This window comes from Amphiprion ocellaris, chromosome 11 (assembly GCF_022539595.1).
Source record: "Amphiprion ocellaris isolate individual 3 ecotype Okinawa chromosome 11, ASM2253959v1, whole genome shotgun sequence".
NCBI classification, from domain to species: Eukaryota; Metazoa; Chordata; class Actinopteri; family Pomacentridae; genus Amphiprion; species Amphiprion ocellaris.
In genome coordinates, this window is record NC_072776.1 from 33658765 (window position 1) to 33671678 (window position 12914).

The 12914-nt window shown below is 36.4% G+C and overlaps 2 protein-coding genes across 6 annotated transcripts in view; both read left to right on the forward strand.

Annotated features, from left to right (window-relative positions):
• Window positions 1-4941, forward strand: part of LOC111581845 (uncharacterized protein KIAA2012) — a 29960-nt gene extending 25019 nt beyond the window's left edge. For 4 of the 5 annotated variants that reach the window (XM_055015433.1, XM_055015434.1, XM_055015436.1 and 1 more), the window contains 5 exons: window positions 70-398; window positions 1357-1733; window positions 3213-3388; window positions 3812-3962; window positions 4689-4941. In XM_055015433.1, the coding sequence (XP_054871408.1) occupies window positions 70-398; window positions 1357-1733; window positions 3213-3388; window positions 3812-3962; window positions 4689-4833 (1178 nt within the window). In that variant the 3' untranslated portion in view covers window positions 4834-4941. The remainder of the gene's footprint in view (window positions 1-69; window positions 399-1356; window positions 1734-3212; window positions 3389-3811; window positions 3963-4688) is intronic. The other variant, XM_055015435.1, reaches the window with a different exon arrangement.
• Window positions 4942-5777: 836 nt separating this feature from the next.
• Window positions 5778-12882, forward strand: si:ch211-67e16.4 (uncharacterized). The gene is made up of 7 exons (XM_055014974.1): window positions 5778-5905; window positions 7491-7971; window positions 8326-8475; window positions 9732-9943; window positions 10057-10191; window positions 11509-11587; window positions 11692-12882. Exons 2-7 carry the CDS (start codon window positions 7533-7535, stop codon window positions 12048-12050), a joined length of 1374 nt encoding a protein of 457 aa, XP_054870949.1. The 5' UTR covers window positions 5778-5905; window positions 7491-7532; the 3' UTR covers window positions 12051-12882.
• Window positions 12883-12914: the final 32 nt, after the last annotated feature.

Sequence of the window (12914 nt, forward strand, 5' to 3'; positions counted from 1 at the left end):
GAGCATTAGATTTAAATTTTAAAAGACTGATAAAAACATGTTAATAACGTAGATTTATTGTTCTGTAAGTAATTCCTGAAGCTGCCCCACAAAAAGAGGATCCTAAAGCGACGTCTGACTTCAAAAGTTCTTCAGCAACAAAACACGAAAACACAAACTCAGAGAAGCTCAGTGATCTTTCAGCCAATCACAGCATCCCAAACAACCCCAGCAACGTCCAATCAGCTCGCTCGCTCAGGTCTGTGTCCAATCAGAGGAGCTTGAGGAGGTCAGCAGCCTCCTCCTGTGATTGGCCGACGGCGGCCGCTGGAGTGACATCATCACACGGCCGACTTTCATCGTGTTCCACCGTCATGGTAATGGAGGAACAGCTGATGTTGAACCCAGTGAAGCCAGAGGTTGGTTTACAGCGTACTTCTTTACTTTATTTATTTATTTATTTATAAAAGTTTATCACTGCAATCTTTAGACAATATTCTGTTATTTTACAGATTTTCATTGTTTTGCTAAATCACAGGTAATATCCAGATAAATCACAGACAAAAACAGGTCAAAATTGTACATAACGTCCACAATTTTAAAAAAAAATCTGTATTTTTATGAACATTGATTTCTTTTTTTATAATGTTGCATATTTGAATATTCAAAAAAGTGAAATATATTTTTATTTTACACATATTTGCTGTTTTTTGATGGGGAAAAATCAATATCAAACAGTGAAAAATGGTTATTTTTAAAACTGTTTTATTTATTTTGTCTGTTTTGTTAAATTACAATTAATATCTCATAAAATCTAAATTTATATATTGTAAATATCAATAGTAGTAATTTGCTGTAAAATTATATATTTTTTTACTGTATTTAAATAAAAGAATATATATTTTGAGTTTTGAAAAATGGTAAATTTTAAACTTTTATTTTCCAGATTTTCTCTGTCAATGTCCACATTAAAAACAGGTATTTTTATAAATGTTAATTTGTTGTTTTACAGCGTGTGACTGTATAATTGCAGTTTTACTGTATTTAAATGGACTAAAATGTGATTGTTTCACAGATATTTGCCATTAATGTCACTGTTTTTGCAGTTGTTCTTATTTTTTTTTTTCTGACACCTTGTTGCCAGACTTTTTTTTTTTTAACAGATTTTTTTATTTCTTTATTTTTTTTACAGTGCAGGACACTCATGCTGATACTGTTGTAGTGTTTTCATGTCATCTTAATGATTAGAATTAAATCATAATTGCTTGTCTCCCTTCTTTTCTTTACTCTATGAACTATTTAACGAGTGAACGAACATGGAAGACAGTGTCTCATGTTGTGCATGTTTGATGTTTTTATTGTTTTTCTGTGTTTTAGTCGTCCAGATTCAGACAGAGTCAGGAGATGAAGATGGAGGAAGAGGAGATGAAGATGAAGATGGAGGTAGAAGATGCTGCAGCTCTTCATCTGTCCCAGCAAGCAGAAAGAAAAAGGCAGGAGGTGGAGAGGAAGAGGAGGGAAAAGGAGGAAGAGGAGAGGAAGAGGAGGGAAGAGGAGGAAGAGGAGAGGAAGAGGAGGGAAGAGGAGGAAGAGGAGAGGAAGAGGAGGGAAGAGGAGGAAGAGGAGAGGAAGAGGAGGGAAAAGGAGGAAGAGGAGAGGAAGAGGAGGGAAGAGGAGGAGAGGAAGCAGCAGATGGAGGAGAGGATGAAGATGGAGCTGCAGGAGGAGAGGAAGAGGAGAACCGAGGAGCTGAGGTCTGAAAACAGTAGAAAGATGCTTAACGTTGATCCTCTGCAAAGAACCAGACGATGTGTTGAAGCTTTGAGTTGTTGTGACACTTTTACTTAATGTAGGAAGGTTTTCAGTCATTTTAGGCAAGATTTTACACATTTCAGGAGATTTTTGCCTAATTTTAAGAAAAAGTTTTATCATTTTGGACAATTTTTGAGTCATTTTGGACCTTTTTATTTGTCATTTTAGGCAAGTTTTGCTTCATTTTAGAATAAGTAGTTGTCATTTTAGACAAGATTTTAGTAGTTCTTGTCACATTTTTTTCATTTTACACAAGTTTTGAATAATTTTCAACAAGCTTTTGTCATTTTGGACATTTTTTTGGGCACTTATGGCAACTTTTGCCCAATATTAGAAAAAATGTTAATTTGGACAAATTTTGAGTCATTTTGAACAGTTTTTTTTTTTTTGTCATTTCAGGCAATTTTTGATTACTTTTAGAATATGTTTTTTGTCATTTTGGAGAAGTTTTGAGCTGTTATGAACACTTTTTTGTTAATTTGTGCAGGTTTTGAGTCATTTTGGACAAGTTTTTAGTCCTATTAAACAAGATTTTGTCACTTTGGCCAAGTTCAAAGTAGTTTTAGTCACATTTTGCCATTTTAGACAAGTTTTGCGTAATTTTAAACAAGATTTTGTCATTTTTTCGCAAGTTTTGAGTAATTTTGGACAAATTTTTTTTGCATTTACGGCAATTTCTGCTTAATTGTAGAAAAAGTGTTTGCTATTTTGGGCAAGTTTTGAGTAATTTTGGATCTTTATTAGTCATTTTGGGCAAATTTTGCTTAATTTTAGAATACATTTTTGTCATTTTGGACAAATTTTGAGTAGCTGTTGTCACATTTTTGCCATTTGAGACACATTTTGAATAATTTTAAGCAAGATTTTGTCATTTGCACAAGTTTTTTTGTCATTTATGGCAATTTTTGCTTAATTTTAAAAGAGGTTTTGTTAACTTGGACAGGTTTTGTGTACTTTTGGACACATTTTTGTCATTTTGGACAAGTTTTGAGTTTTTGAGAACACGTTTTTGTTAATTTGTGGAGGTTTGGAGTCATTTTGAACAAGTTTTTAGTCATATTAAACAACATATTGTCATTTTGGACATTAGAACGTTGAAAATGTAAGCATTCTTTGTTTTTGCAGTTTCTGGCCAATAAATTTTGTCTTTTTTTATTAAATAAAGAAAAGATAACATGTCTCAGGTGAATTTTGACGTTCACATGGTTCATAAACTCTCCATGCTTGATATTTATTACCAGAGTTTTAATGCAGAGTCTCGTGAATAAAATCAGTACCATTCTGCTTCAACAGGAAGACAAAAATGAGATTTTAAGCTGATCTTTTCATCTGTCCTGAAGGTTTTTCCCCATTAAACATTAAAGGTGAAACTGTGCAGCCTCCTAACTTCCTCTTTAATGTCTGATGAACTCTGTCCACAGACTGAAGAAGCTGGAGGAGGAGGAGGAGGAGAGGAGGAGGAAGATGGAAGAGGAGCAGCATCGAGTAAGAAGAGAGGAGGAGCAGAGAGGAAGAGAGAGGAGGAGGCAGGAGGAGAAGAAGAGGAAGATGGAGAGACTGAAGAGGATGAGAGAGGAGGAGGAGCAGAGGAGGAGAGGTGATGGAAAAATGAAGCTTATCTGAACATTAAAGCAGGAAAACATCCTCTAGTACACAATAAAAGTCAAATTATGATCAAAAATCAAGTTTATTTGAACATTAAAGCAGGAAAACATCCTCTAATACACAATAAAAGTCAAATTATGAACAAAAATCAAGTTTATTTGAACATTAAAACATCTTCTAGACCTCAAAAGTCAAATTATGAGCCTGTAAATGGACAGAATGAAAGAGAGGGTTGCTACACTGTAAAAAAAATTACTTAATTTTTATTTTTTTGCAATTTCTAACATTTTTTTAAAAAACACTATACTGTTATTATACAGATTTTCTCTGTATTATTAAATTACAAATAATATCTAATGAAATTCTTCATTTACATGCAAAACGCTGTTAATGTTGTTTTTTGTTTTCCATCCAGCTGCTGTGGAACGTCTGCAGCTGGAGAACCAGAAGCTCCAGGAGATGGATGAAGACCAGAGGATGGATTATCTCCATCAGAAGGAGGAAGAGGAGGAGGAGGTCAGGAGGAAACGAGAGGAGAGACGACTGGAGCAGGAACTGATCAGCAGGTGAAACATACAATCATTAAAATGGGACTTATAGTCACATTTTAGTTTTGAGTCATTTTGGGCATTTTTTTAATCATTTACGGCAATTTTTGCTGAAATTTGGACAAATTTTTAGTAATATTAAAAATATATATTGTCATTTTGGACAAGTTTTGAGTCGTTTTAAACAAGCTTTTGTCATTTTGGACCTTTTTTGTCATTTGAAGCAATTTTTGCATAATTTTCGGAAAAATTTGTGTCATTTTGGACAAGTTTTGAGTCATGACCACTTTCTTGTTAATTTAATCTTTAGTCAAATTTAGCAAGTTATTACCATTTTGGACAAGTTTGTAGTTGTAATAGTCACATTTTTGCCATTTTAGACAAGTTTTGATTCATTAAACAGAAGACCATTGTTTTTGTTATTTCACACAATTTTTGCTTAATTTTAGGAAAGATTTTTGTAATTTTGGCCAAGTTTCAAGTAGTTATAGTCAAATTTTTGCCATTTTGGACCAGTTTCAGGTGATTTTGTAACAGATTCTTGTCATTTTGGATAATTTATGTTATTTATGGCAATTTTTGCTTAATTTTTGTAAAAATAATATTCACATATATAACTGTATGCAGTAGATATTTTCATAAAATGAGTTATCTTACTTTTGCTTTTCCTCTGATTTCCACCTCTGAAGGAGTTGAGCTGTTCCAACAGTTAAAACAGTCTCCATCATTGTTTCCTCCCTGCAGACAGGTGGCGCTGTTGCAGCAGCAGTCGGCCTTTAAACGGGGTCTCCTGTTGGAGGCTGGAGGTCTGCAGAAAACTCAGAGCGTCTCCAGGCCGTGGATCTACTCGTACTTCGCTCTGATGCAGCTGCTGGGTCTGAAAAGCTGAAACCTCCAACTGCTGTTTCATAAAATGATGTTAAACTTCCTGAAACTCAGTCAACAGCTGGAGGAGAGAAAAACATGGAGCCTGAAAATAAACATTAATAAACAGAAACTCTGCCTGTTTGTGTTAATATGACAGATCACATTACAAATAAAAGGTCTCAGTCATGTCTACACTGTAAAGAATAAAAAAATAAATTGAAAATGTGAAGATCTGGCTGTAGAGGAGCAAGAAAACATCTGTAAAACAACTGTAAAAAGTACAACTACTAAAACTGCAACTAATACAACCACTACAACAACGACTACTACAATATCAACAACTGCAACAACTACCACTACTACAACTACTATTACAACTACTACAACAATACCAACAAATACTACTACTACAACGACTACTACAACTACTACAACACCAACAACTACTACTACTACTACAACAACTACTACAACAATACCAACAACTACCACTACTACAACTACTATTACAACTACTACAACAGCATCTACAGCTACAACTACAAAACAACTACTACAATTACTACAACAAATACAACTACTACAGCTTCTACTACAACTACAAGAGCATCTACTACTACTTCTACAGCAACTACTGTTACTACAACTACTACTATACTTACTACAACTCCTACAACTACAAAACAACTACTGCAATTACTACAACAAATACAACTACTACTACAGCTACAACTACTACAACTACCACTGCTGATACTAATGATACTAATACTATTAATATTAGTAATACTGCTAATACTAGTACTACTAATACCACTACTACTACTAATAGTACCAATACTACTGCTAATACAGCTAATATTAATACTACTAATGCTACTTCAATTATTATTATTATGTGACAGTTGTAAATACAGATGTTATTCACACTCCTACCAGTTGGTGTCGGTGATGTTGCGTCATTTCCGTTGTTGCCGATAAACTTCGAAGCAGAAGAAGAAGAAGCGTCACCTCGGAAACGCTCCTCCAAACTCAGCTGAGTGATGCTAAAGCTGCTCTTCAGCGGAAATTTACTCACAAACGTTGCGCCAAAGGTAACAAATTTTACTCAACAGCCTTTAAAGGGCGTCTAACGTCAGGCTAGGCTAGCAGGCTAACTACGGGTTGACTTTTAATTAGCTGTTAGGAGCTTCGCTGGGCTAGCTGTTAGCTGTTAGCTAACCGGCTAAACTAACAACAAGAAGGAGCCTGAACAGCTGGTGAAGTGTTAATGTAAGAATTCAGTGTTTAATGTCCGTCAGTTCAGCTATGAGCTACACAAACATGATGCTATTAGCTGTTAGCCTGTACTGTTAGCATCCTTCTGCTGCTAAAATATAAAATATGTCAACTAAATTTCACTATCTGAAGAGTGTGAAGGCCCCTCAGTTCATTTCTAGTGTCAAACTGCCTGATTCTCCACTCAAACACCTGCGTTTATGTTAATATTTACAGTATAATTATAATTAGATGGAAACATAACTGAATTGTTTAGTTTTTTTAAAACTTTAATACAGAGGAACCTCCAAAAATGTTCCAGCACTACAGGTTCCAGCTTGTAGTGGTCTTAGTGGTTGTGTAACAGGTGATTCCTCTTCATCCGTGTTTATTTGAATTGTTTATTTCCTGAACTAATGACTAAATACAGGTGGAACACCAACACTGGAAATAATGTAGACTCCGTGTACAATAGAGATTCAGCTTTTTACATACAACTGCCTGCAGTTCAGCCGGAAACTGTGAATTTTAGTTTGGTGTCTGTCGGTCACAGCTGACTCAGTCCTGTTTTTTGTCTATTTATTGTCATTTTGGCCACATTTTGAGTTGTTATAGTCACATTTGAGTCATTTTAGATAAGTTTTGATTCATTTCAAACAAGCTTTTGTCATTTTTGACAAGTTTTGAGTCATTTTAGATCTTTTTTTGTCATTTCAGGGAATTTTTGCTAAATTTTAGAAAAAGTTTTCGTCATTTAGGACAAGTTTTGAGTTGTTATGAACACATTTCTGTTCTTTTGGTAAGGTTTTGAGTTATTTTGGACAAGTTTTGAGTCATTTTGAACCTTTTGTTTTTGTCATTTCAGGCAATTTTTGTTCAATTCAGGAAAAGTTTTTATCATTTTGTTCATTTGGGAAGGTTTTGAGTGATTTTGGATCATTTCTTTTTATCATTTCAGGCAATTTTTGCTCAATTTTAGGCAAGTTTTGAGTAATTTTAAACAAGTTATTGTCATTTTGGACAAGTTTCAAGTTTTTATCACCACAACAGGGCCGGTCCACAGCTAGACTCTTCTCCTCTTTGGTTACCAGGTGGTGGAACGAGTTTCCAAACTCTGTTGGATCTGCAGAGTTTCTCTCAGTCTTGCAGAAAAGACTGAAAAGCAGATCTTCACTGAAGACTTTTGACAGACTGCAAACAAAAATAAACAATACCTCCTGTACTGCCTGTCGACACCACGGTCCTGTTATCACACCTGAACTTGTTTTAAAACTCTTCTCCAGGTTGTTTTCTCCTGACTAGGTCCTTCCCTGTGTTGTATCTGCTCTCAGATGTTCGTCGCTTTGGATAAAAGCTAAATGAAACTGTAGAATTTTAGATTTAGTGACATGAGAGATGAATAAACTGTTTCTGTGGCTGCAGGTGAACCTGTGAAGAACCGTCTCCGTCAGTTGTGGGACCAGGATGGACGTCAGCATCGCCGTGTCGCTGATCCGAGGCCAGATGGGCACCGTGGTGGAGCGGGCGGTGAACGTCGCCGTGGAGACGGTGCTGGCCGAGATGCTGAAGGTGGTGGGGGTGAAGTTCGAGGAGCTGAAGGCCCAGCTGGTGCTGACGAAGAAGGATGTGGCGGCGCTGCAGAGGGAGAAGGCGCTGAAGGAGAAGGAGAACGACAACATCCGGGCCAAGCTGCGCTACACCGAGCTGAAGCTGAAGTACTACCGGCAGGGCGTGGAGGAGGAGCTGCAGCAGAGGGCCTCCACCTCCACGCTGGTCCGCATCCAGCCACCCGCCTTCACCCGCATCCACAGAGGAGGGACCGGAGTCTCAGCCGCCGAGGCCTCCATGTCCTGCTCTGCTCACATCAGAACCAACGAGGAAGCAGCGACCAGAAGTAACCAAGGTGAGGGTTCAATAAAACACCAATTTCTGAATTTCTGGACCCGAATATCCAAATACTCAGCCGTTGTGGTGGTATCCCAATATTCATTTTGAGATCCGAATACTCGGACCTCTTCCCCTCCCCCCTCTCTTAAATGCAGACATCTAGAATAGTCTTAGTTTCATGGGATTGTCATGTAAACTCATGACAATCCCATGTTTTATTCCAGTACATGATGATTTTATATTGCAGTATAATATAAGATATTTCCATTTTGCTTCATAGCACCACCACATTGCTCGTGTAGTTTGTGCTGTTTTAAAAATATTCTCTGATGTTTAACGGTGTTTAAATGCTTCTTTCCTGTGTCTGCAGTCCCAGAATGCACCTCTTCCCAGAGCGCCAGCAGACGAGCAGTCAGAGTCTGTTGTCCGTCTGATGTTGCTGCTTCTGATTCGTCTGAGCTGCTGCTGCCGGTTTCACTGACCGTCAACACACCTGTAGAACATCTGGGCAGCAGCTCAGGTACAAAACGTCTGTTTAGTTTAAATCACGGGTTTTTGTTCATTTTTCACTGCAATACAAATGTAGAACTCAGAAATTCCTGCTGTGCAGCAGGAGAAACTTAGAATGACAGATTTACACTTTTTAAAATATGTCGTTTTTATTTTACAAAAATGTAAAAATCTTGGAAATCAACACGTTCAACATGAGTGTCGAGTCTCGTCAGATGTTACCAACACTGATTCTGGTCATTTTTTGTCTAATTTTTGTGATTTTATAGCTCGTTCTATTAGTTTTGGGGCTTTTTTTCTTGTTTTGTCTTTGTGTTTGGGACAGTTTTGTCTCCTTTCAGTTGTTTTGTGTCTCATTTTTGTCATTTAGTGTCTCTTTTTGGTTGTTTTATGCTTGTTTTTCTTGTTTTGTGTCATTTTGTGTGTCATTTATGTAATTTCATATGTCATTATGACATTTGTGTCATGTTTTTCTTGTTATATGTCGTTTTGTGTCTCGTTTTTGTCTTTTAATATCTCATATTGGTTGTTTTATTCTGTGTTTTTCTTGACTTCTGTCATTTTGTGTCTCGTTTACATTGTTTTATATCTTGTTATGGTCATTTTGTGTCTTTTATTCTTATTTTGTGTGTCTTCTTTGTCTCTTTGTGACAGTTTTGTCTCCTTTCAGTTGTTTTGTGTCTGATTTTTGTCATTTAGTGTCTTGTTTTGGTTGTTTTTGGCTCGTTTCCATTGTTTTATGTCATTTTGAATCTCGTTTTTGTCAGTTTTATTGTTTTCCTTGTTTCATGTCTGCAACAATTTTGTCTCCTTTCAGTTGTTTTGTGTCCTATTTTTGTCATTTAATGTTTTGTTTTGGTTGTTTCTTGGCTTTTTTTTTCTTGTTTTGTGTTCATTTGTTTCTTGTTTGTCATTTTCTATCTCTTTTTTTGTCAGTTTGTGTGTTGTTGTTCTTGTTTTGTGTCATTTAGCATCTCATTTTGCTTTTGTAAAAGTAAATTGTAAATGATTTCCTGAACTGATTGTCACATTAATCACCAGTAGTTGATGATTTTGTTAAGTGTTCAAGGTACAATATTCGTCTAAATTTGAAAACTGTTTGCTAGAAATGAAAACAGTTATTATTTTTAATCTACTCTAATTATTTTACTTTTACTGTCGCTGGAAGAGGCCTTGAACCTAACAGCTGCATCTGGACTGAGAGAATATTTCTGTTCCCGTCTTCCTGCTCAGATAAACTGGACTGAACCGTTGTCTTTTTTTCAGTTTTATTCTGTCCTGCAGACCCAGTTGAGAGCAAAGACGTGGACCTGGACGATGAGTGTGATTGGACGATCACTCTGCAGCCTCAGACTGAAGCTGTGGACGCCGTCGTGGCTCCGCCTCCCGTCCACACTCCCACTTTAGATGGAGGTCAACAGTCTCCAGACAGATTAACTCAGGCTGACAGCTCCACACTGCCCTCTACTGGTCCTCAGGTAGCAACTACAGTCATCAACTAAAGCTGTGAAGTCAAATGTTTATCATGGAAGTCTGGAGTTTATCACAGTCCTGAAGTCGCTTTTTTCTCCTGTTGATGTTTCTGATGCAGGTGAAGCAGGAGGAGGAGGAAGAGGAAGAGGAGGAGGTGATCTGCATCAAGGAGGAACCAGAGGAGGAGCATCAGGGGATGGAGACGCTGCTGCTGGACTGCCAGGTGAAGACAGGTCCTCCTCCAGAGACTCAGGTGAGTTTAGGGGGTGGAGCTACGCAGTTCAGAACAACTGAGAGAGAATTTACAAAGAACATAGACAGTAGTTTAGAAAGAAAAGTGCACATTTTTGAATCATTTTAGTTAAAATGTGATCAATTTTTGTCTCATTTTGGATAATTTCACTGAGTTTTAGTTATTTCAGACAGTTCTTGAATCATTTTAGACAAATTCTGGTTCATTTTGGACAATTCTGATGAGTTTCAGTAATTTTTAGACAACATTTGAGTCGGTCTGGACAGTTTTTGAATCATTTTAGTCGAAATGTGGCATTTTTTTTTGTGTCATTTTGGATGTTTCTTTGGTTGCTGTGGAGAAAACTTAAGTCATTTTGGACAATTTGATTGAGTTTTAGTTATTTTGGACAGTTTCTGAGTTGGTTTTTGACAGTCTTTGAATCATTTTAGTCAGAATGTGATCAATTGTGTCATTTTGATATTTCTTTGGTCATTTTGGGCAATTTTAATGAGTTTTAGTAATTTTTGGACAACATTTGAGTTGGTTTTGGACCATTTTTGAATCATTTTAGTCAAAATGTAAATTTTTGTGTAATTTTTGACAAAACTTGATTCATTTTAGACAATTTTAAAATAATTTTAAAGTAAACGTGGCCAATTTTTGTGTCATTTTGGATGTTTCTTTGGTCATTTTGGACAAAACTTGAGTCATTTTGGACAATTTGATTTAGTTTTTGTTATTTTGGACAGTTTTTGAATTATTTCAAACAAAATGGAGCTATGAGTTATGAGTTTTTTCTGGATAACATTAGAGTTATTTGGACAATTTTAAAATAATTTTTAGACAAAATGTGGTCAATTTTCGATCCTTTGGGGTGTTTTTTTGGTCATTTTTGACAAAATTTGAGTCATTTTGGACAGTTTGATTGAGTTTTAGTTGTTCTGGACAACATTTAAGACAGTGTGGACAGTTTGAATCATTTTGACAGATTCTTTTGCTTTAAGTCTCTCTGGACTTTTCTGAGTCATGTTTACAGCCATTTATTGCTTTTACACAGAAAATAATCTGGAGCTGAATTCAAAGCGTCTTTGAGAGGCTGAATATAAATCACATTAAGTCCAAAACTGCTTCTCCACGTGTTTTTGAGTGAATTTGAACAAGTTTCAAGACATTTTGTTGTGAAATCAGCAGTTTTAATGTCACATTTACCTGAAACCAGGTGATTTTATCTACATGAACGGTTTTCTGGGGACGGAGTGAAGCCAGAATCATGGTTCATGTTGCATTAATGGTGCAGGTTATTGAGCAGAATAAATATTTTGTCTTTTCCTGCAGCCTCAGAGGTCGATGACTGATTGGTCCAGACTTCCAGGAAACCAGATGAACCAGAGTTCAGCCTCCAGTCCGACCAGCTGTGAGTGGATCTGGGATGTTTAGGAGCTTTGGTTGTCTTGTAGAGGAAATAAAGGGTGATATTTATCGTGTATAACTATGTTAAACCTTTCTATGTTCTCTCAGATCCAGTCCCTCCTCTGTCCTCCTCCCTGGCGGTTCTTCCTCCCGGTGTTCCTCCTCGCCAGGCGGTCCGACCCTGGACCAAAGACCTGAGCCTCTATGAAGAATATAAACTCCGGAGGAACGAGCTGCGACGGCGAAACCTGAGCAGACGGAGAGAGCTGGAGAAGACGCTGCCTCAGCCGCTGCTGGCAGATCTGGTGAGTTCCTCAGTCATTTTACAGCTTTTTTTGGTCAATTTGGACAGTTTTCAGTCATTTAGGATGAGTTTGAGTTATTTTCAACATCATTTAAATATATTTGGACAGTTTTTGAATCATTTTAGTCAAATTTTTGTGTCATTCTGGATGTTTCTTTCGTAATTGTGGACAATTTGATTGAGTTTTAGTTATTTTGGACGTCATTTGAATGAGTTTTGACAGGTTTTGAATCATTTTTGACAAATTGGGGTTCATTTTAGACAATTTTGATGAGTTTTACTGATTTTGAACAACATTTGAGTTGGTGTTTGACAGTTTTTAAATAGTTTTAGTCAAATTTTTGTGTCATTTTGGATGTTTCTTTGGTCATAGTGGACAAAACTTGCGTCATTATGAACATTTAGATTGAGTTTTAGTTATTTTTGAACAGTTTTTGAATCATTACAGACAATTTTAGGTTATTTCTGGACAATTTTGATGAGTTTTAGTTATTCTGGACAACATCTGAGTTGGATTTGGACAGTTTTTGAATCATTTTGCTTAAAATGTGGTCAAGTTCCATGTCATTTTGGATGTATCTTTGGTCATTTTGGAGGATTTGAATTAGTTTCAGTGATTTTGGACAACATTTGAGTTGGTTTTGGACAATTTTTAAATCATTTCATTCAAAAAGTGGTCAATTTTTGTATCATTTTGGACAGTTTGATTGAGTTTCAGTTATTTTTAGACAATTTTTGAATCATTTCAGACAAATTTTGGTTCATTTTAGACAACTGTGATGAGTTTTAGTAATTTTTTTGAGTTATTACTGTTTGTTGATCAGAGGATTAAATTACTTTATGTATCGTTGTCTTGTTGCATTGTTGTGTATACTAAACATAAAATGTGTTGACGTGTTGATGTTATGCTGACGTGCTGACGTTGTGTTGACGTTATGCTGATGTTGTGTTGACATTGTGTTGACGTTGTGCTGATGTGCTGACATGTTGACTTTGTGCTGATGTTGTGTTGACGTTGTGCTGATGT

Excerpts from the sequence above, each read along its gene's own strand:
- si:ch211-67e16.4 (XM_055014974.1), top strand. The coding sequence starts at position 7,533 with ATGGACGTCAGCATCGCCGTGTCGCTGATCCGAGGCCAGATGGGCACC. Across the intron at positions 8,476-9,731 it reads ACATCTGGGCAGCAGCTCAG|TTTTATTCTGTCCTGCAGAC; the intron begins GTACAAAACGTC and ends TCTTTTTTTCAG. Across the intron at positions 11,588-11,691 it reads AGCCTCCAGTCCGACCAGCT|ATCCAGTCCCTCCTCTGTCC; the intron begins GTGAGTGGATCT and ends ATGTTCTCTCAG.